This window comes from Eurypyga helias, unplaced genomic scaffold, assembly GCF_000690775.1.
Source record: "Eurypyga helias isolate BGI_N326 unplaced genomic scaffold, ASM69077v1 scaffold31654, whole genome shotgun sequence".
In the NCBI taxonomy this organism is placed as follows: Eukaryota; Metazoa; Chordata; class Aves; order Eurypygiformes; family Eurypygidae; genus Eurypyga; species Eurypyga helias.
This window is the reverse complement of record NW_010248650.1, coordinates 6461-30618: the sequence shown is the minus strand read 5'-3', so window position 1 is coordinate 30618 and position 24158 is coordinate 6461. Positions and strand designations below refer to the sequence as shown.

Sequence of the window (24158 nt, the reverse complement as noted above, 5' to 3'; positions counted from 1 at the left end):
CCTGCAACGTTCCTATATTGGTATAAAATCACCCCTTGGATTTAGGACTTGCGTGGGATTTTCCTCTCACCTGTCTTGGCTCAGCTCCCTGGCTGAGTGTGTGTGCAGGTGATGCTTTGGTTTGGGTGGTGAGCATGGGAAGGCAGGAGAGCTGCCTTGGGGCGGGAGGGGCAGCTGTGTTCAGCCCTGCTCAGAGACCCCAGCCAGGATCTGCTCTAAGCCTCTCCACCTGGGTGAGTTTTGCCCCATTGAAGCACCTTGCTGTTTCCCCTTTGCAAATACAACCTGGACACCTCAGTCTCTGGCTGGCTTTAAATAACTGTGGGATTAAGGGGGAATACTGACACTGGTTTTCCCAGTCGGCGTGAGGCTGAGCCAGCTTCTCTGAACAGAGCTGGCAAATTCAGCATCTGCTGTTCTTCCCTCATCTCCCAAACCCAGGGAGGTGCAACAGGAGAATTTTATCTATATCAGCATTTAGATCTTGTGGGAGCTGGGGTGTTGAACACTGTTTCCTTCTGATTGGCTTTCCTTACGCAGATGCAGGCACCTCAGAAGCAGACATTGTGCACCAGGCATTACTGGAGGGCAATATTGCTACCGAAGTGTGCCTGACAGTCCTGGACACCATCTCTTTCTTCACTCAGAGTTTCAAGGTCAGCATTGAAACCAAAAGTATTGCAGAAAAGCGTGCTGTATTTCTGTATGTGTGTTGATATTGGTGATCCATTCTCCTGGAATGGCAGATTATGAAAGGCTTTACGAAAGCAAATGGTTTGCAGCTTGTTTATTTTCCAGAATGCTGAGCGTTTCACGGGATCTCAGAGTAATTACACACTTATGCCATCTTGCAATTTCTTCAAAACTGCAAGACCAGAGAAAATTGCGTGGATGTTATACCATGAGTGTAGGCATTACAAAAATAGAATAAGGGGAAATGTACGTCATATAGAAAGGAGGGACTAGAGGAAAGGGAAATGAAGGTCTAGCATTTTCAGAACAGTCACTGTTTTATACCATGAATTGCCTAGAAGTGAGACCCAAATTTCTTGGAATCGCTGTACACAATTGTCTCTGTGGCTGAGGCATTCCAGCTGTGGTTACCAGTTCAGATAGGACCAGTACCACTGGCAGAAGTCTTCTCCTCCATATAGTGACTCACAGTCCCAGCAGACATTGCCATCTACAAGAATCAAAGCCTCTGTGGTGAAGTGAACCCCAGGCTGGCAGCAAAATACTGAAATACTGTTCTAGAAAAGCTCTTCCTTGAAGTGTAGTTAGAGGAATCCTGCTCATAGTGATGTGTCTTGCATAATGTCGCAACTCCAGATTTCAGAGTAAGCACAAGGAAGATTTCCTTTTTAGATGTATTGAACAACATGAAGAGAAAGGTCGTCATATCCTCTGCTTCATATCCTTTGCTCTTTTTTGTTACAGAGCAAAAAAGCCATCCGGGTGCATACATGAGATTATTCCTTAAAAGTCTGGCAACAGCAGAAGGATTTAGATGCAAGGGTTAAAACTTGCTTGACTTTCTCAGTTGCCTCTTTTTGAATATGGCTGAACCACAAAACAATGTGATTTTCAAACCACAGGATAGACTGGATTCCCTTCCGCTTTAATGGGCTTCTGCTTTGCTTTTATGGTCATAGGGTGTTACCGCACAGAAGTGTGCTCTGTACTGCAGGAAAAGTGCTGATGCTGTTCTTACTGACAGAGCAAACGAATTCAGTTAAAAACTATGGATCCTAAACTTACCCTGCTACAAGATGTGTACAGGATGTCAAAAGGCAAATCTCAGCCAGCCCAAGGATGGCTTGGGCTGGCAATGAGATGGGGACTATTGATCTCCTATCGATATGGGACATCCACATCCTTGCTGGGTGGCCACGACGCACCAGGCTTCCTGCGGCTGCAAGGATGATGGCAGGCGCAGGCAAGATAACTCTGACACCAAACTGCATTAGCGCTCTCCAAGTAATCCCCTTTTACCATATCTCCAGACATATCTCTCTCAAAACTTTGCAGGAGACAAGGGAAGTGTAGTGACTTACTACAGCTGCGGATTTGTCCAGTGAAAAGATACGATAGTCTTTTTTTTTTTGTGTGTGTGTTTTCTCTCTCTGTCTTTTGGGCTGCAAATGAAACAGTTGTTGAGCCAAATAAAAAGAAATGGAAAAAAACAGTGTGATAGTTACGTTGGTAACAGCTTGTTTTATTTAAAATAACTCTAGGCAACCAGTGAAAGTTGTACAGATTACTGAGTTAGGTTTTGGAATTAGTGATGCAAAAGCGATAAAATATTTTTGTTTTATTCTCTGCTGTAAAAATAGCCTCTGACCAACTAGTGTAAGTTTGAACTGGTTGTCACATTTATTGGTTGTATTTTTAATGAAGGCCTTGTTCCTTCTCTGGCTTAAGAATTGATGTGATTAATTATGCAAAATTATCTCTGTCATTTCCAGCTTCAGGCGTAACATTTCTCCAAAATAAAATCTCTTGTTGCTTTCCAGACCCAACTTTTAAGCAACGATGGCCACAATCCACTCATGAAGAAGGTTTTTGATATTCATCTGGCTTTTCTCAAAAACGGGCAGTCAGAAGCAGCTCTTAAGCATGTGTTCGCCTCTCTGAGAGCATTCATTAGCAAGGTATGTAATACATGACTCTAAAGGTGCAGGAGGATTTATATAGGTATGACAGAAGAGACCAGTATGCTTGAACTCCTGTTAAACTGATATTTTGTGTGGTTTGGAATTGTGTTTTAGAAAACAACTTCTTCACTGATTCAAAAACCAAGTTAGGTTATCTGTTTCAACAATTATTTATTCTTTGTTGAATGTAAACAAAAGGAGAAATCATGAGGAATTCCCTTACTTGCCTTGGTCACAAAACTGCTGTTTAAAGATTAATGCCCCTTCAAGCAAAAGTTGGTGCTTCTTGGATCTAAACTGTCAATATTGCTGACAATGCTATTGCTTGAATAATACATGTACTGACAAGCTGCTCTTCTCCCACTGTGTTTGAAAGTGGGTAGTACTTCTGCACTCTTCTGAGCCCTGGTACAGCTAGGCTGTTTAATACCCTGAGCTCAGGTAGCGTCAAAGCCGTAGCTAATCGCATAAGAGCAGTGACTGATGCTGTTGCTGACATTTCCTTTCATGCTTGTCAAAACCTGCTGCTTCTCATAAGCACATTCCTGGCCAGGCTGGATGTGGCTTTGAGCAACCTGGTCTAGTGGAAGGTGTCCCCTCCCATGGCAGGGGGGTTGGAACATGATGATCTTTAAGCTCTCTTCCAACCCAAACCATTCTATGATTCTGTGATTTTTGAGACCAGGTGTATATGCAAACTCTTTTTCCTTCCAAGCTGCATGGCTATCATAAATTCAAAATTAATTAAAACTCAAATCACTGGAGTGCAACACTTTATTAATGAGGTAAATGCATGTGGTGTGAGACTGCAGCCAGGCAGAGCACGGTATGTGAATGACATGCAGCAAGGTGTTGCTTCCAAAGGTCTTGCACTTAGTTGCCAAGCAAAGTTTGATTGAAGAAAGAGACTGCTGAACTGTTTCTCAAAGGTGGAAAAAGTCTGTGCTATGCACACTTTACTATAACCCCACAGCAAAGCTAAGAGCTAGTATGAGTATGTCTAGGGCTGAATTTTGGGTTGTCTTAAGCAGATATGTGAGAAGCAGAAAATGCTCACTGTCTGGCTCCACACAGCGTGGTCCCCTACAAGATGTTCTCCCACTGGGTTTCATAAATCCATCTAGATTGACAGCTGGCACTGGCAGGAATCACTCCGTTTTGCTACAGGGTCCAGTACATGTTTCCTGCTCTACCTTTCCTTTAAGTTTTCTGCTTGCCTGTGGTCTGCTTAGCCTTGGGATCCATCCTGCTGCACATCCGCAGGCCCCCCACTCAGACACAGTCTCTCTGCATGTCTCTGCCCTTTGCTAATCAAAAGTTTGTTTAGCCGGTTTGTTTAGTTCCTATAGCAAGTAAGAGACCTTCCTTGTCTCCCTGGCAAATTTTTTGTTTCTGGTTGTTTAACTGTGAAGCCAAAGCTGCACAACTACTAAATTTGATCTCACCATCAGGATCCAAAACCTTCAAGCCCTTCAGGGGTTCACCCTCGCTCTCCGAAACGCGATCACCGCAACGCAGGCTGCGTTCTTGGCTGCTGCAAGGACAGGCACCAGGGTCATTTTCTTGGATTTCTGCCAGCCTGAATCCATGCTGAATTTGCCATCGTGGGTCTTCAAAGATATGAAACATTGATTTCAGTTCATTTCTCACATTTCCCCTATGACAGGACACAGTGTTGCTTCTGTAAAAGCAAGATATGAGCCCAGCAGATGGTATCTATAAGGAAGTGTTTTCTTTGCCAACTCCATAACCACAAGTCCCAAACTTCCTTTTAAGTCCTCTGAAGAGTTTTTCTAGGCCCAAAGTGACAATAAAACAGCCAGGGGATCACTGCATTTCATGACAGGTGCAAGGATGGCATGCTTTCCTGGGTTTGTTTTGAAATGTGAAAGCTGCACTGCTTTGTTTTCGGTTGCATATGACTGTTAGTTATAAATTAGTGTTAACTTCAAGAAAACCAAAACTGAATTATACCTTTGACACAGTCAGCATGGACAATCTGTCATTTTTATAGCTAATAATTACAATGAAAAGAATCCTTCTTATCTAGGGTCACAGCAAATGGTTGGTGTTTCAGGAAAAAACTCCTGAGATTTATTCTGCATCCCAAAATCCATCTTAAAATAGCTTGCTTTCTGCATTAATTCTGGTTACTTGATAGGCAAAAGACTTCAAAACCAGAAATGTTGCAAGAAAGCGAAGAACAAACAAGGTCTATAATTGTTTGCATATTTGGCTTTGGTTTTAGAATGAATCTTGCTTGCATGCATGTGTGCTAGGAATTCAGGAAGAAAGCTGTCTTTGTTTTACCAGCCTAGAAGAAGCAACACAAGCTAAATTGCTCTTGTTTTGTACCCCACGTTGTCCTAACATCTAAACCCTTCTTTTCAGACCATCGCTTATGGACAATTACGTATTTACATGCTTGGGCATGGTCTTGAAATTAAGGGTTACGAATGAGAACATACACTGAGATAATTTGCACTGCATAAAAGACCAGCTCAGACACATGCCTGTGAGAGTGATGGAAACCCCGTGTAGCTGCCCATTCCCTGCATGCCTGTCCCTCGGTGCGTTGGCACGAGCAAGGGCACAGTAGGGGCATCACAAATCCCAGGCCCTGAAGGACTAAGGCAGCAGAGCCTTGCTCCTTACCTGCAAGAACTGATTTGGGAAGCGTTTCCCTGTCTATTAGCAATTTCCCATGACCATGTCAAGCTGTGTTTTCCCTCCCTGTCAGTGCTCTCAGGATACAGGGTCATTACAGCCTCCCATGCAGTTGTGACGGGCACTTGGCATGTCCTGCCTGCCGCTGTGGCTTCCCTGCCCTCACATCCCTTCCGTGCTGAGGCCTCTCTGGGAGTTGCCCACTGCATTGACTCCTGCTCTGGCCCTTTGTATTAGGGCTGGATCAGAAACGTGCTCCTCCAGCAGAGTCATCACCACACGTGCCATGTTCTCCTGCCAGCGGTAGAGCCACAGACAGCACCTGGCCAGACATCCAACAGGCAAACGCCCTTGCGTCTGCTGTCCCAACCCTGGCACCAGGAGCAATTCCATCTGCCTGGGCTCGGTCTCCAGAAGGAGCTGCACAGGGATGCAGATTCCCTATGAGCAGGGCACAGGCTTTTCTCTGGAGCTGGTGTGGTGGCAGGGGAGCACGCAGGAAATGATCTTGGGCTGCTTCTGCAGCAGATTCCCAGGTGGTTTTCTCCCTAGCATTGGACTGGAAATGTCTGAAAAGCCTCTGTGGGCAGGCAGTGGTCCCTGCTGAGAGCAAGTGCCAGCCCTATCTTCTTGGGTGCCCTAGGGCTGCCTGTGCCTGGGATGCCCAATCGCACATCGCTGTGGCCTCCTCTGGACTATTCCCAGTTCCGAGCGTGATCCCATCCCGCTATGGGAGAAAGATTTCATTACAACAGGCAGCAATTACTTAACAACTCCTTTCCAAAGTACACACATGATCCTCTTGGCCCCGTGTTACTATGATGTTTATTTGCTTCTTTTCTTTCCCTGCTTTTTCTGAAAATATTTTGGGCCACAGGCAGTGAACACCCAACTATTTGGGCAGTGTCTTCCTACTGCCTTGTAACATGTGTGGCTCAGTGTAATCCTAACAGCGTAATCTTGCTAGCCACCGCTTCTAGATCTCTGTTTGAAACCTTTTCACTAGCAGGCTATGGTGGTGGCCACAGCAGTACCTACAGGCTTTTTTGAATCATATATACTTGATGCAAGGAGTAAAGGTAACAGCTCCAGACTCCAACTTAGGATGTGAGTGAATACTCTGATGGTATTTACTGTCACGTGCCATGAGGAGAAGGTAGTGGGGCAGCTACAAGTGGCTTATGGACTGTGCTCCATGAGGACCATTGGGTCTTCAATGAACTGAGCACATCACTGAACAGACTAACAGCATTGCCCCTGTTGCTTCTTCATGCCAGGAAATTCCCTGGAGCTGGTTCCTAGCTGCAGCACAGGGAGCAGAGTGCTGCTGTGCGATGCCCCAACAGCCCCCGCTCCCTCTGGGAGGTGTTGGCACTCCTCTCCAGCCAGGTCTCTGTGGTGGCTGTGGGGACGGCTGCGTGCCAGCACAAAACCCTTCCTTATTCTGCTTCCCTGTGCCCAGCCCGCTGCGGCTGGGGTGGGAGGAAGCCCAGTGCAGTGCCCCCTCCCCACCAGCCACCACTCGCAACTGTGGGCAGATGGATGCGTGCTGGCGATGCCCAGCTCCAGCAAGCCCTGCGTGGAGGCTGCTGCCTGCCAGGGCAGAGCACCACAGCAGCCATCGGCTTTCCAGGCACGGCTGAGCCTGCCCCTGCAGACCCGCTCGGAAGGAGGTGTTTGGTAAGGTGACAGACATGCAATGGCAGTGCGAGGTGCACGTCTTCCCCTTCTGCTTTTCTTCACCTCACTGCAAATCTCTGAGCCCTTTGCTAACCGAGGCAGCTCACGCTGCGGTTTGGCTTGATCCTGCAGCTCCCTGGGGACAGCTCTGTCTCGGGGGCCAGGGCGGGTCACTGTGTATTTTAGGGTCTCTGGAACAAGCAAGTCTCTTGTTTGCATTCCTGAGGGCAGTTACGATATTGGGCTTTTTGGGGGGGAACATGTAGAAGTAGCTGTGCGAGCATCACAGGTCATGTTTCCCAGTGGGGTCAGACTTCTGGATGGGCTCCGGCAGATTTTCTGATGTCCCGGATGGCAGCCTTTAGTGGGAACACCCATGGGACCTCACCTCTCTGCCCTGCTGCCTGTGTTTATGGTTTCTGTAAGAACATAAAACTTCAGTCTATCTGATTCGGTGAGAATTTGCCAGTGAACCCAAAAGTTGTTGGGGAAGAGGATAGGCGGACATACACAAGCACATCCCCGAAAAGTTCACATTGTTGTAGGAAATGTGATTAAAAATAGGCCCCAAATTCATTCCCACAAATACTTTCAGGTTCAAAACTCCTGGTAGAAGTTTTGCTGAGGCTGTCTAGGTGGGACCCCAGCGTGTTGCCACATGCCCCTGCCCATCAGAGCTCTGTGGATGTAATTTCATGGTGTATTTTCTTGTATATTTATATATACAAGATATATATTTATATATATCTTGTATTTTCTTGTATGCCTCTTGTGAAGTTTCCCTCAGCATTTTTCAAGGGAAGGGTGAACATGTGCGCTGCTCTCTGCTACGAGATCCTGAAGTGCTGCACTTCTAAGGTGTCTTCCACAAGGAATGAAGCCTCCGCTCTTCTGTATCTCCTGATGAGAAATAACTTTGAGTTCACCAAAAGGAGAACATTTCTGAGAACACATCTTCAGGTTAGTGACTGGGCAAAAAAGTAGAGAGCAGGACGCCTCAGGTTTAATGAACAGATAAATCAGTATAACTCTGTCACCTCCTATCTGCAGAGGGGACAAAAATCCTATTGGTTTCCAGGCTTTGCCTAATTCCTGTTTCTGGTGATTGACCCGGGACCCTCTGGGTACAATACAGTGCCATCAAGTGCTCCGAGCTGTTGAGTTTTTGGAATCACACACACAAGACACATCTCCGCCCCAGAGGCTGGCCAGGATGGGGTGGAAAGGATAGCCTCCTTTGAGGCAGGAGGTGGGATTTTCCTGGAGCTGCTTTTGCAGCATTGTCTTTTTGAAGCAGATTTAGGTACGTAGTGGGGCAGATGAATACCGTCTAGGTTGTAGTGAATCACAGAAGAAGGTAACTAATGTACAAACAGGGCTTTGTGTTATGATCGTTATATTGTTAATTCCGTGAATCGCTGTTCAGCAAAGCAGTTTGGTCCTCTGGGGAGTATTTGTCCTTGGGAGATGTGACAGCAAAGCCACAACAACCATTGCTTACGCTGTGGGAAAGACGTCATGTTTTCCTATGAGTGTTTTATGTAACTGGGCCAGTAAAGCTCCTCTATTAGGCCATATCTAAATAAAGCCCTTACCCTATCCCAACAGATAATAATTGCAGTGAGCCAATTAATAGCAGATGTGGCACTCAGCGGTGGGACAAGGTTTCAGGACTCCTTGCTCATCATCAACAACTTTGCAAACAGTGACAGGCCTATGAAGGTAAGTTGGAGACATTAAATCACATCATGTGCCATCAGCCATTTATGCAAGACTCAAGGAAATCGTGTTTAAGGGTAAGGCTAATGATTGGAACTGTGATTTATAAGCTCCTACTGGGCTGTGTTTGCTCAGTAAACAAGTATTATCCCAACAGCAATGTGACCAGCTGCACAGACAGGTCACGCTCCATCCGTGAGGCCTCATGCCAAGAGGAGGGAGCTCTTCAGTTCAGGTTACGCTTTGCAAAGCATGCTGCTTGCAAGGGTGTCCAAAGAGCTTTTCAAGAATTTCCAGCTTTGAGAGAATTCACAAGGAAGGGTCTAGTACTTCTGTTGCCCGAAGCTAATAATTAGCAGGAATTAATTTTAATTAATTGAGTGTCAGTTATATTAAGAAAGCCCTCTGTCATGGAGATTAATGGTTGTATTTCTTTGGAAAATAAACATCTGTCTTTGCGCTAGAATTAACAGCTTCTACGAAACCCATTGAACAATACATCATCACTGCAGCTTGCTCCATTGCACAGTGTAGCTGCTGAGGTAGGACAGAGGAAAATGAGGAGAGTTTTTACAGTTCTGTGATTATCCTGTGACCTAAAGGTGATCCTCAGGTGTTGAATTGTGCTATAACAAAGTTATAGTTAGGATGTACCTGGAAAAAACCTTGGTTCTCTTCTGCACACGGATGTTTATAAGGGTTTCACCGAGCCATACTTCGCTGATCATATTTTACATTATGAGATCATCATTATATCCAGTTTAAGTACAAGAGAGATTGCAGTACACTGGAGAGGATGCCAAGCACAGCCACAGAGAGAGCTAGGGAGCAGGAGCCCAAGGAGAGGGAACATGAGCCGGGCTCATCATGGAGAAGAGAAAGCTGAGGGGGACCTAACTACTGCTTTCCACTACTGAAAAGGTAGGCTATAGAGGTGAGGTCAGGCTCTACAGAGAGGTGTGGGGTGGCAGGTCAAGAGGCAATGGGCACTAGTTTCTACATGGGAAATTCCAAATTTACTTTAAAAAAAATTGTTTCCCAAGAATATGGTGGAGCCCTGGGGCAAGGCCCAGAATGGAGGTGGGATTCCTGTCCCTGGACGAGCCTTGCTCTCACCCGATCATGGCCCTGCTCTGAGAAGGGCTTCAGACTGGAGCCTGTGTTTGTTTCTCTGTTTTTACATTCCTGTGGCGGGAAGCTCTACAAATGCCTTTGGTGCTTTAGGAATTGAAGAGTGACCACAACAGAGACTAAGAAGCTGGATGTTGAATGAAATGAAAAATACTTCAGGCATGGTTTACAGTCCCATCCTGGGACATTCACACGCATGGAGCATTTCTGTCATGCTCACACGCCAGCTCCTCAGAGTGCCGAAGTACCTGCTTCACTCTAGCATGGGGACAGCCAGCCTGGCATTCTGCACGTGACCAGGAGAGGTTGGCCCTGTGCACACCCTGATTGAACTGCCTCGAATTGCATATGAAATACCGTGCACTGTATGCAGTCTGAGTTCAATAAGTAAAAGCTATGGTTAGTCTTATCTCCTGTGTTCTCAGCGTTTTCAGATTGGCAGTAAGTGGAGTGTTGGCTGGAAGGGTAGCAACGGTCTTTGGCAAAGCCTGGAACACCCTTTATTTCTGTGTTTGCTTCTAATCACATTTGTTTTCTGTCAGGCAACTGCTTTTCCTTCTGAAGTCAAAGATTTGACAAAGAGAATCCGTACAGTGCTTATGGCTACCGCTCAAATGAAAGAACATGAAAAGGATCCAGAAATGTTGATAGATCTACAATACAGTTTAGCCAAATCTTACGCAAGTACCCCAGAGCTCCGGAAAACATGGCTGGACAGTATGGCAAAGATACATGTGAAAAACGGAGACTTCTCAGAGGTAATTCATGTAATTAAAAACATGTGCACAACAAGACAGCTGTACAGATGATGTTTTAATTTTCCCTTTGTACTTTGCAGGCAGCCATGTGTTATGTTCATGTAGCAGCCCTCGTTGCAGAGTTTCTGCACAGGAAAAGTAAGTGTGTGCTGTTTGGGAGGCACCAGGACGATGATGCAGTGGTGGGTTTTGAGGGGACTAGAATATTTTTAAAGAAAAGTTTCTCTCGATTTGGTAAATCATTATTTTAGAAACAAGCTAAAAGAAAAAAAAAATAATGCAATGGATAAAGCTAGAAGAAGATGAGTATTTTTTAATAAAGGAGGGCAAGAGTTCAAACACAGGCATTTACTAGGCTGGACAGGTCTGCTGAGACAGTCATGTTGGCACTTTGCTGAGTAAAATAAGAACTGACACATCGTGTCTCGGTTTAAATGTTCAGTTGTATTTTACATTAGGAAATGTGCTCGCAGGGAAAGCCCATGTTAAAAAATGGCTGTCGATATGTTCATCAGAAGTATCACTATAGGTGGTACTGAAAACTATAGAATCAAGCCATCAAAATGCAGTCAAAAAAGGAGAGTACAGCCTAACTATACAATATGTAAAGACCAACCAGAAACAACACATCATAGTGTGTGGTCTAATGCAAAACAGGAAGGAAGGAAGGACAGACTTGTGTGTTCTCAAATAACACCACTTTGCAGGTTTTCTTTTAAATAGTTGTTCCACGGTTGATATATTCCCCCCATTTCTCATTTCCACGTAAGAGCATAATTGTTGAAACGGACACAACATTTCAGACAGCTAAAGCTGATTCCACGCACTGCCTTGGCTGGAAAAGTCTTAAGTGCCTTGCTCACGAGACTTGGAGTCCTTCCAAATTCTGTACGTTGTGTTGGCTAAGTGGGAAAAATCAGGACTCGTTTTTCTGTTACGTACACACATTTCACATGGCTGCAGAGGGAAGAGTATCGAAAGCTGACAATTCTTTGTTTGTACCCTGGAGGCTGCTTACCACAACCAGTGGCAAAGGAGAACTTCTAAAAAAAAAACAAAAAGAAGAGGAACAAATCCAAAGGAATGTCAAGTGAATATATTGAGTTATCTCTGTCACTGCCACTCTTTACGTATACGTAGGCTGGAAAGGGTTCAGTGAAGGCTGAACTACTCAAAGATGCAGGGTACATAAAAAACTGTGCTTTCTACTAGGAGTATACCGTCCTGTTCACTTCCTACCCAGCTCTCCAGCATCCAGCGATAGCCTTCACCTTACATCTTCTCTGCAAAAATATAGCCCTGTCCCTCTCTCCTGACTTTCAGTTGTTTGCAGCCCATTAGGTTTTTCAAAGATGACTTCTAGATTGCACACTGGGAAATCTGTTGTGTTTGGTGTGTTATTTATGTACTAGGAATGACTCCCACGGCAAAGGGCTGGGGAGATTGTGACGCGTTCAGTCTCATATAGCAAATCACTAGCAAAAATTAGAGCCTGGTTCCCTGCTACTTGTAGGACTTTGCTATCAGCCAGACTGCTTCCCTGGCCATTGAAGCATGACATTTGAGATATGTCACTCCACTAATCCATTTTCTTTTGTCTGCTACAGAACTCTTCCCCAGTGGATGCACTGCCTTCAGGAAAATCACTCCCAACATCGATGAAGAAGGTGCAATGAAAGAAGATGGTGGGATGATGGATGTACATTACAGTGAGGTGACGTTCTGTAGAATGGACTACAGGATATTTGATAGCTGATTAGGATTTAGTTTTAAACTTTGTTTGCATGAACCCTAACAAATTGTACATGTGCACTGGCATCTGAAAGGAAGACTGTTTCGTGGGAATTCCCCAAGAGAAAACTGCATTGAAGGATTGTTGTGTGCAATTCAGATAGGTAAATCGGGTGTAATTTTTTGGTTCCTTTTAAAGGCTTTTCTGGCACTGAGACTGAAAAAACTACACCATGATCTTTGCCTGCCACGTTATGCAAATGTTAATTCTGCCAGCACAGGGCAGCGCAGCGTGGTATCTCCAAGGAGGGCGAGTGCAAGTCAAGCTCTGCCGAGCAAGAGGTCAGCCTGGGTTCCCCTGAGTTAGGGCTGTGCTGCAGGACACCACGTTAGCAGAACAATCCAGAAACCATAGCAAGGCACTGGGGAGGGGGGTAGATCTTCCCTGTGAGTCATGAAATCTCACAGTTACTTCTTCACCAGTGCGCTGGGAGGGCCTTGGTGGCTGAGCAAGGTGGCCCTGCAGCCCAGCGGCCCAATTACCCATTCATCAAGACTAGGCTTGAGGATCCTTAGCATCACATCCCACTGCTATTGCACTCCTTTTCCTTGGACCTGTTCCGTAGACATGTACCTCTGACTTCCAGTGCTGTCGCCTCCATACCCTCCCAGACTTTTGGCATTCTTTTGGGGAGGCACCTAGATAACCAAGACGTACTTGCTGCCTGCTGTGCTCATGATTTACAAAGAATGAATGAACTTCTAAAAACAACTTGTTCCTTTTTCTTCCCCCCCCCCCAAATTTAGAATACCTTTGTAAAGGCCAGAAACACACAGGGCTTAAATTTATGTAACCGTGGCTACTTATATCAGGACCTGTTGAAATATCTGAAGTTAAAACGGTTTGATCTTCTGACTTTGACTGTTATTAACACCACCTGTTTGGCTGCTTTGGTAGGAAGTCTTAGTGGAGCTGCTGGAACAGTGTGTAGATGGCCTGTGGAAAGCAGAGCGTTATGAAACAATTTCTGAAGTTTCCAAACTGATCATTCCTATTTATGAAAAGAGACGTGAATTTGAGGTAAGCATTTTGCACTGGTTTGCATCTATTGGGTAATTTCCTAGATTGCTAAGGGGAAAAAAAAAAGCAACAGAAGGCTTTTTTATTTTTTGAAGTTACAAGTTAATGAATTGGTGTAAAGCACACACTGTGCGTCATTGCTGATCATTAAACAAATTAGTGAAAGCAATGGTCTGGAGGTTAATTATTAAAGCTAATGACATGGAAGACTTATATTTAGTGAATAGTTCCCACCTTCCTTCCCCTAAAATAAAGCTGTTCTCATCCCGTATGCTTATTAAAGCCAGTTTATTTTTGAGACTTGAGCATTTTAAGGATTAAAAGCAGAGTGAGAACTGTTCAAAGAAAGGAATAGAACTGCAGGTACCACAGAGGCAAGTGGGGAGAGAGGAAGGAAGGAAGCTGTTACCAGCCCTCTGCCTTGCTCCTTCCAACTCCTGCTCTGACCCGTGCTTCGGCGGAGCTCTTGCTGGGCTGCTGAATAGTTTCCCTCCCGCTCCCATGACCCCATCCACATCAGGACAGCATCCAACTATGTAATTGACGCTAGAGGAAGCCTAGATCTCTCTTTTCATCATAAAGCTGGTTTTAATCAGAAAAGAATGTCTGGGTAAAAATACTGTAAGCTGCTGTACTGTTAAACGTTCCATCAGGGAACGTGCTGAGACAGGAGGCCCAGCCTTCTCTCTAAGGCTAGTGGTGTTATTGCAGTCTGTGGTACCTCTCAGACCTGAAGCTAATCATGTGCTTAACAGTGACGTTTCTCAAAGAAAATTGCATGAGCTCAAGCTCTTTAGAAACTCCAGTTTGAATTCTCCAAAGGATTGTGTTCAGATATCTCAGTAGCTTCCAGTGTCAGCTAAAACTTCCTGCTTGCAAAATTCTGCTTTAGTGATGTCAAGATTTGATTTCCAGAAACTTACTCAGCTGTACAGAACGCTTCATGGAGCATATGCTAAGATATTGGAAGTAATGCACACGAGGAAGAGGCTTCTTGGAACCTTTTTCAGAGTGGCCTTTTATGGACAAGTAAGTGTATACACTGGCTCATCTGCTACGCCTGACGGGGCATCCTGGCCCCTAAAGCTGCTGCTCTGTCAGACCTGCCGCTGAAAAGCCGGCACACTGCTCTGGTGCAGGCACTGGCCTGTCTCTGTGAACCTTTCGGTATTGCACCCTTGAGGGGAGGGTTTCTGTCTCTCTCCAGAGCACTTGATTTATTATTAAGCTTATGATTCTGGTGGTGGGATTTTCATGAAACAGCTCAGCAGTTAGGAAATGGCTTAGTGGGTTCAGAAAACACCGGGGTTTTTTGTAATTATAGTTATTATAAGTTACACAAACACAATTTGGTGTGTATAGTATGTAACCAGTAATAGTATATAACTGTAGTATGTAAACAGTAGTGGTAAGAGACATTTTCTTTGACAGAGAGTTGCTGCTCCCTTCTAGATTTTAGTCGAGTAAAAGGTTATTGGAGAAGCTGAAGGTAAAATATGGATCAGTGTTGGTTACATGCTTGTAGAGATAGATGGTATTTTTTATTAGCTGAGGTAGTTGGAGAAATGGACAAGATCCGTGGCTGGGACTCCCAGGAAGGAGCGTGATCTTCTCGTATCTGATGGTGTCTTCTGAGTGTGAAAGCAGCTGTGGTTTTTCTCTCTTGTTTTTTTTTTTTTTTCCTAATAAATTGTGTCACCACTCATCTCCCTTGTGTCTCTGAATGACCTGCTTCTGCCTGTGGACCCATAACCATGGGGGAGATGCAGCACTCCTCTTTAGAAAATGTTATGCAAATGATATTAGCCCTGCCTTTCCTGGTTCCTTCTTTTAGAGATGATGATGAATACCCCTGAAACCATCCTGGGTTTGTACCTTTGAACACCGTTGTCACTACACACACAGCATACTGGAGCACTGACTTTGCCTGCTGCAAATGTACATTTTATTTTTGTCCTCATCTTATCTTCAACTTTGGATATGTAAAAAGTAAAGAAGGTTAGCAGTAGATAAAAGTAAACAACTGCTAGTTTGGTTGTCTGTAGAAAGAAGCTGTATAAATAAATGAATCAGCCCCTAAAATAAAGCTATTTAACGCATATTCCTGACAATCAATGTTTGATCCAGTTACACACTTTAAGCTTTGCTGGCTTTATGTGCCAGCTGCACAGAGACAGTTTTACACTCCATCACAACCTCTGACTGAGACAGCTTGCCGAAGCGTGAAGCTTTCATGATGCTTCCATTACAGGGAGGACTGAGGATGCCGGCACAACCTTTAATGCAATTCTGTCTCGATTTACAGCAAATACATTGGGTTCCACTTCCCTGAATACAAGAGGTATCAGAGGAGAGGAAACACATTTCTTTCTTTATTGCTTGAAGTCCCTTTCAGCCTACATAAAATCCTGCTTTTCACACTTTTTTTTGTGGCTTTGCTGTCAGGGTTTCTTCAGTGTATATGTCTTTCTGCTCTTTCTCTGTGCCTTGTTTTTGTGGTTTTTTCTCCCGCTTGCCTCTTTCCAAACTTCCTATATGTCAACCACTGGCCAAATCCCTCTTCTACATTGTTTACATTCCTCAGTGGTTATACTCCAGCTTATGTGCTCAGCAATGACGTTTTTGTGTTTGTTGAGGGATTTACACATTTTCTGAAGGAACCTATTAAACAGGCCAAGTTCACTCAGACTTTATGCAAGCCATAGCCTCCTAAACCTTCTTGAATTTCTGAAATGTTAGTAGAAAGCTGCTTTCAAAGAAGGAGATCTAAAATGAAGTTTTCCAAGCAAAGAAACCCAGCCATTCCTCACTACTTGTTTGTGATTAATGCTAGACCTTCTTTGAAGAAGAAGATGGGAAGGAATACATCTATAAGGAACCGAAGCTGACAGGCCTCTCAGAGATCTCCTTCAGACTTCTTAAACTTTATGGAGAAAAATTTGGGTCGGAGACTGTAAAAATTATCCAGGATTCTAACAAGGTAGAGTTAAACTGCGCGACAAGCTAATGAAACGCTATTAGCAGTGAACATCAGGGCCACACATGCTAGAGAGTGCTCTGATGAGTGTGACAAAAATAGCAATTTTATTCTAATACTGTTCAGGGCCTGGGACTGCACTGCTCTAAGCGCTGTGCAAATGGAGCACCGAAGCATGAGCTTTGCTCTGGGGAGTTGAAGATGGTAGATGGCAGAGCATCCCTTCCTTCTGCCAGTAGGAATGGAGGAGTGGGCCCTGTTTTCTACCCTCTGACAATCACCTTGCTTCCAGTTGCCCCTCGCATCCTCGTCCTCCTGTGTGGACACGCGCAGCTGGACAAGTTTTGGCAGAGTTACTTGTTGCTTTGACGCTGCAAGTCTAAAAGAAGATCTTTGTGCCTTTGCAGCCGTAGCTCCTTCCTTTTCCTATTGAATACTCATTTATGTTCCCTGCAAGGGCTGTTCACACCCTTTAGTTGCAACTCTGGATGTGTCTGGGTTACTGAAGACAATACCAGTTATCCCAGCGCTGGCTTTGTGCAGGGGCGCAGATTTGCATGGCACAGCAGAGTGCTGCGTGAACGCTAGCTCATGCCCTGGAAGCAGTGTGGTCATGTAAGAAGGACTGAGTAGCTCAGGTATGTGCTGCATTGATTGAGAAGGCGATACAGCTTCCTGTTCCAGATGCAGCTTGTTTGACCCCAGATGAGGTATTTCTTGTGCCACACCTCATTGTCTTGCGTGTCTGCCATCAGAGCTGAGGTCAAAGGGAGTGTTTTGTGTGTTGTTCAGCTGCATGCAGTGGGGCTGGGTCAGCAGGGAATCAGTTCAAATCAGATCCCAGTAGATAAATTTACCAATTATAAGTTAAGTTATTAACCTTTGCTCTTCTAGTGAGTAACCCTCTTATTTCACAGGTCAACATTAAAGACCTTGATCCTAAGTATGCCCATATTCAAGTGACTTATGTGAAGCCCTATTTTGAAGACAAAGAAATCTCTGAAAGAAAGACGGAATTTGAACGAAATCATAACATCAACAGATTTGTATTTGAAACTCCTTACACTTTATCTGGAAAAAAGCATGGCAGTGTGGAAGAACAGTGTAAAAAAAGGACCATTCTCACTAGTAAGTACAAGCATCTGAACATGAGACAGTATACATCAGCGACTATTTTAGCTCATAAAAATATCATGAAAGAGTTAGAAATTCTCTTAGCTACTTTATCAGAATTGTGATACAATGTTCTGGTTGGGAGGGGGAATTTACCTTATATTTCTATGTGCTAATTTTTACAAATGAATGAATCGTGATGGTAAATTGTAGCCTTGTTCGGGATTTCATACACACCGAGTAAAACCCTGAGGACAAGGATCTGCCTGTGAATGTTCTATGAAGTGTACTCCTATTTGCGGCATGACTTTCCAATCTGTAAACTTCCTTTGCTGTTTCTGGTAGCTTTGAACTCCTTTCCCTATGTAAAGAAGAGAATCCCCGTCAATTATGAACATCAGGTTAACTTAAAACCAATTGACGTCGCTACGGATGAAATAAAAGACAAGACAGCAGAGCTGCAGAAACTCTGCTCTGCTGGGGATGTGGACATGATCCAGCTGCAACTCAAATTGCAAGGCTGTGTTTCTGTGCAGGTAAGGCTTGATGTCCGTTCAAAACTGCGTTTATATACACATCTTGGAGTGAGTCATCTTTTCACGACACATTTACTTTCCAGAAATCATTAACTACCTCGTTCGCAGCACCGCAGCCATCCGCCTGCCAGCGCCGCCTGCCCTGCCGCATACGGTGACGTGTTGGCAGGTGGCTCCTGGTAATAAGCATTGTCCAGTGGTGTTTACAGCGTCACGTTCAAGTGTAATTCCGCATTAGTTGGGCACGGGTGAATGCTGAAACATACCTAACTCTTCAGGATTGTACTGTAAGCATCAGGCACAAGGAACCTTTTCGTAAGCCTGACTTCTCAAGCTGAATAAATGGCCCTAAGACTCACACCATACTGCTTTTCCAAACAGAAGCAAGAGGAAAGTATGAGGAAACAGATTGCGTCTCTCTGTTTATCTCCATTTATCTTTCGGTCTTAAAAAACTAGACAGAAAAACTAATACCCAACTTTTGAAACTTCAGGTGCCTCCAGGGACATTAGTAGTGCAGAGTTGGTGGCATTCAATAATATTCTAACTCTGGGGGTCTTTTTAAAAAAAAAGTTGTTCCCTTCACACCTGCCTTTAGCAACTCAACAGAAGTTCTAGAACAAATAATTTCTTTCTTCTTTGGTTCCAGGTTAATGCTGGTCCCTTGGCCTATGCCAGAGCTTTCTTAAGTGACAGCCAGTCCAGCAAATATCCTACGAAGAAGGTGAATGAATTAAAAGAAATGTTCAGGTAGGATTTCTAATGTAATGAACTGTAGCCAGCTGGCATAAACGCGGCACTTGCTTTGCTTATATTTTTGTCTGTCTCCAAAATCAGCAGATTCTGAATGCTTAGGTGTGCCTTATAAAGATCAGGTCTCACAGGGTTGTGGGTGCTCAGACATATGAAAAAAGGCAATGTAACTACATATGTAAAGAGTTCCCAAGCTCAGAGCTGTGATTTCCATGGGGAGTTTTGCTTGAACACATGCTTCAACGGTTTGTGTCAGTATGTGAGGTTATTATGTGAAGAAAGTATGTTTGAAAACCAGAGGTCTGACAGTGTTGTGTTGAGGGATCATTCATGTTGTGCACTGTTTCCCAATCTTTCCAAGGGGATTTTTTACTAAACAATGAACTTGAAATATTTTAAAGCAAATCCCTTCCCTATTTACATAGTTCTTGTTTCTGTTGCTACTTTTTGAAACTATGTGACTTGCACAGACATTTTTCTAACTCCTGTCCCTTAGGGTAGGTTTTACCTCCCACTTGAAAGTGTCCACCAAGATATAATCAGGCAGCTCCTGCTTCACTTCAGGAGGATGATGAGCCTTTGCCATGTTATTTTCTGGACTTCTCAGGAGCAACCAGTCGCCCGCCAGCTCCTGCATTCATTATTGGGTGCTGGTGACTCCCATTTTGCCCATCTGTCACTCTATGGAGAATCACAAAATGGTTTAGGTTGGAAGGGACCTTAAAGACCATCCAGTTCAACCCCCATGCCCATGGCCCTTCCCTAGATCAGGTTGCTCAAAGCCCCATCCAGCCTGGCCCTGAACACTTCCAGGGATGGTGCATCCTCAACTTCTCTGGGCAACCTGTTCCTGTGCCTCACCACCCTCTCCTGGAAGAATTCCTTCCTGATATCTAATCTAAATCTCCCCACTTTCAGTTTAAACCCATTAGAAGGCAGCATTTGGGCTAATCCTATTTTCCTTCAGTGTGTTCAGTAACCTAGCAATCCATGGAACAACGAGGGAACAATCCCTGCAAACCAGCCACGCATGCATGCAGAACAGAGGGCAGGCAGTTTTACTTTCCAGCCTTGCAGTGCAGCCAGAAGGATAAACACAATCTCTGTCATGCAAAAAATCCCGGAAAAATCCCAGTCGTGCTTGTATTTTCATTGCAGTCTATTAAAAAGGAGAAATACGCCTGTTAAATGAAGCGAAGAAAACAGTAACCAAGACGAGAATGTTACAGCTCCCCGTGATCTATATTTCTTTCTGGAGGGTGTGTCTGCTGTTGGCACTGACCTCTCAAGCAAGCGCCCGAGCTGCACCCCGTGCATCCACATCTGTCCAGCCCTGTCCGATTGATTTCCTCTCTGTGCCTGACCATGGCCTGCCCCTGTTTTGGTGGCCCTGTGTGCAGCTCGTTGGCCTTACCTGGGACCCGCAAGCCGCGGGTGGTCCTGCAGGTCAGGGTGAAGGTGCAGGACCGGTGTGTGGCACCGCAGATGCGCGTGTCCCATCTGCTGAGGATCCAGGCTTGAAGGACCTCCGGCAGGAAGCCCGATACCTGTGTTGCAGTCCCTCCCCATTCACTGATCCACTGTGCCAGGGATGCTCCTAGAATGTGACTTGTCCCAAACACTGGAGAAAAGGAGAGGGGAGGTCGGGGGGAAGAGAGATTTGCCTGTCTGTTTGCTTTGGTAGAAGACTGGGCTATTATAATGCCCAAAGTTCATTCATTTCCTCCCCAGGAAGTTTATACAAGCCTGTGGAATTGCTCTGGAGCTCAACGAGCGACTCATTAAGGAGGATCAAGTGGAGTACCATGAGGGGCTAAAGTCAAATTTTCGGGATATGGTGAAGGAGCTTTCTGACATCATCCACGAACAGGCACGTACTGCATGTCAGAAACCCGCAGAGGTTCTCTGTGCTTGAAAGCTAGCTAATGCTGAAAACTGACTGAAAACTAATTGAATCTTGACCACTCTTCATGTTATTTAGCTAAATATAAGAAGGCAACTCACTGAACCTGAGAAGTAAATGATACACTTGGTGGATTCCTAAAACCAGTTTCTGCTGATGGAAAGCCTCAGCCTGGTGGTGGTATACAGTGTGCTTCAAGGGGGGAGCCTTCGCTGACACATCCCGTTAGTTTCCTCCCGCCGCGGTCCTCTGAAATCCCGTGCCATGTTTTGCCTCATGTTTTCTACATCGTACGAATCCTGTGACAAGTCACAGGTTGAAGTTCTCTGGCAAAATTTCAGTTTCCTCAGTTATATCCGGCTTAATTTCCTTTTTTATTATTATTATTTTTCATCAAAGGATGTTTTCATTTAATTTTGGCCTAATGCCAACATGCTATTTATATGCACTGCTAAAATATTTAGGCTAGTTTGTCTGACCTACGTTTTAATGTTTTCTTGGATCTTTCTAGGAAAATACATTTGAATAGTAGCACTGGAGAGGTGAGAGATTCAAAGAAGAGTTGCACACTCTAACTAGTATCAATCTGTGAAATTAGATGAAAACTGGCATTCTGAAGTCATCTCCATACCTCTACTCTAATTTTGCCTTCATTATGACAGAAGAAGGCTTGTTGTAATTTCTAGTATCGAGCACATAAGGAGAACGGTACAGACTGCATTGTGATTCACAGTACCTGAAATTTGGAAGAATGTTTTCTCCCAGTTACTCCACATACAGTCCGTGTGTGACCGTTAATGAAAAATGGAACGTTTTTAAGTCACTAAAAATATATGGGCGAATTCCACAACAAACTGAGCAGTTGTTCAAACGAACGCCAAAACGTGCGAGTGGCAAAATAATACAACTGCACCAGGCTGCTCTTTGTAAATTAGGTTTGTTTACAATAAGATTATGTTTGTGGGAATCAAATAGAGTTTTGTCTGGTGGAAGAGTGTAATATCATTTCAGGGAAACAGTCTCATGATGGGGCTCGGTTCTGTTGTAGGAGTAGAAGGGAGGATCCGTTTGAGAATAAGTGACTGCTGCATCCCCCTTGCTTTTGGTAGGTTCCCTTGCTGTGCTGCTCATGACCACCATTTCCTTCGTGTGCAAACTACTGATTTTGCACATTCGGCACACTCATTTGGTTCATGTACATTACCTCCCATGTGTACTCCACTGCTGAATTTTGCTCAGAGATGTTCGTTCATAGGAGTTGCCACCTGCTTACTCTAAGCTGTTTGCAAGTAAACCTTTCCAAGACATTTAATTTGCATGCAGCTGCTGGAACTTTTGTGGTTTCTGAATTCTGCAATAGTCAAATCAAAACCAAATCACTCAGTTCTGCACCATCGCAGTACAATAGTTAAGATTATCTTAGAACAAAGAAGCATTGTTAAAGCACCCTCCCTATTATCTTGATAGGTTTACAAATCCACTGGCACGTTTGGTTAATGGGCAAAATGTTACAGCAACTGAAATGTCAGAGAAGAGCTCACTGGGAAGGATATAGTTTCCACTTTCTTCTTGTATGAGATCAAAAGACAGCTTATAAGATCATGTTTACGAGCACTGTTCTTTATTGTCATACAGCTCTATGTAGATAACTGCTGGCTTGAACTTTGAATTGCAGTCAAATGACCTCAGTAACAAATCAGACTTAATGCAACATGTTTTCCTCTTCTACAGAATTACTCAGTTAAACATAAAAAGCATATTAGATTATTTTAGGATTCTCACTGCAAATAACACACGCTCTTCTGAATACTGTCAGTGCCCCAACACAACACAGGCAGTGCACTTAGTTTGAGACAGCAAGTCAGATGGGTAACTCGCTGGGTCAGCCCGTCACCTGTCTACAGATCTTTTGAGTTAGGGAAATGCAAACACAAAAAATTGATAAACTTCAGCTGAACAGGAACGGGAAGCCTTGGAGAGTGGCAGAAAACTGGATGTCCAGAAACTGGCCAGTGATCTCAGTTTCGCTCATGTAAATTCAGGCTAACTTACTTGTTGACGGGTGAACCACGGGCTGAAAAAGCAATACACAGTCAGCTGTAGAGCATCTCTACTGGCCCAGTTGGATCCTGTGCTGTAAGGCCATCCTTTGGGCTATAAAGTACAAAATCTTGCTGGATCGCACGGAGGTGGTGAGTGTTTGCTGTGTGAGCTGCAGGTACTGCCCGTGCTTCGCAAAAAAAATGTAGAATTCTGCTACTGCTAAGATATAATTAAAAAATAGCTATACAGAGAATTGTTTCTTTCCTATACTGCTAGTTGTAACTAAAAATGATCCAGGAATACACAGGACAGTGTATATATGAATGCTACAGAAATTGCTAAATGACTCTCTCTCATTTCTTTGTTATGCTGCCTTTGCGAAACAGCTTTGAAGACAAGGTTGGATATCTCTTTTGCATACCTTTTTGAACAGCTTGATTAGAATAACGAATAGAAACTCTTACTGAATTTGTGATTATTGTGTTTTGTCTAGATCTACCATGAAGACACAATGCACTCACCATGGATGCATGACTCCATACACGTCTTCTGTGCCATCAGCGGCACATCCGGTGATGGAAGTTACTGTTCACTCAGACCCACTGCTGAAATATAAACATATCAGTCATATTTTACAGAGTTTTCTCAGGAATACTTGGAACTGTATAAAGGATGTTTAAAAACTCCATGATGAGCGAAGATGCTTTTTCCCTCCCCACCCCCCAAAAAACGTTGCCGTGCTTTCAGACAGGGTGCTTGCTTAGTTTGCTGAGCGACATTGAAAGTGCCTGGACATTGCACCACTGTGCTTGTTTTCTACTTTTGGGGTTTTTTTGTAAGCTGAATGTGTGACAGGACACGGGAAGGCAGTTATCCAAATGTGTATTGAATCGCTGGACTATGAATTGAAACGATAGCGGTACTGTGTAAAGTTGTACAATGGAATATAATAAAATGTAAAGCTGCTTTGTAAATAGGAGGAGCGTAGCGTATACAGAAATCAGCGTTATATCTCATTGCTGCTAAAAGCTTTGCTGGATGGGGAACATGAAGGAGAAACTGTAGTCACCAGTCAGAGACCTTCCCCTTCTAAACAGTGACTTGGGGTCCAGATGCCCCCGTTGCACTCGGACAACGAGACTGAACTTGCCCTAGTCTGGCATAACTAAAAGCCTAAGTGAGAAATGGTAATTTTCATACATCCTCTGAGCAGATAATTCTAAAGTAACCTCCAAGAGAGCCGAGCTTCCCGTAGCTGATCTCAGTTTTGGCTAACCTTTCACGGCTGCAGGAGGATGGATTGTACTCAGTGAGGACAACCTGAGGGTTTTGTCACTTGATACGAGTTTTTCTGTTTACCACTTGGGGTTTCACACAAATATAAACTCTGGGGGCACCCTAAATTGAGTTGG

The 24158-nt window shown here is 44.3% G+C and overlaps 1 protein-coding gene across 1 annotated transcript in view; it reads left to right on the top strand.

Annotated features, from left to right (window-relative positions):
• The window catches only part of DOCK11 (dedicator of cytokinesis 11), a gene marked incomplete at its 5' end in the record, with an annotated part of 63991 nt that extends 40612 nt beyond the window's left edge, over positions 1–23379 (top strand). The window contains 15 exons of the mRNA XM_010151139.1: positions 541–656; positions 2514–2651; positions 7779–7961; positions 8610–8723; positions 10394–10609; positions 10690–10747; positions 12217–12323; positions 13299–13421; positions 14337–14450; positions 16255–16401; positions 17316–17526; positions 17857–18047; positions 18697–18797; positions 20532–20670; positions 23240–23379. Coding sequence (XP_010149441.1) covers positions 541–656; positions 2514–2651; positions 7779–7961; positions 8610–8723; positions 10394–10609; positions 10690–10747; positions 12217–12323; positions 13299–13421; positions 14337–14450; positions 16255–16401; positions 17316–17526; positions 17857–18047; positions 18697–18797; positions 20532–20670; positions 23240–23362 — 2081 coding nt within the window. The remainder of the gene's footprint in view (positions 1–540; positions 657–2513; positions 2652–7778; positions 7962–8609; positions 8724–10393; positions 10610–10689; positions 10748–12216; positions 12324–13298; positions 13422–14336; positions 14451–16254; positions 16402–17315; positions 17527–17856; positions 18048–18696; positions 18798–20531; positions 20671–23239) is intronic.
• Between the last annotated feature and the right edge of the window lie 779 nt (positions 23380–24158).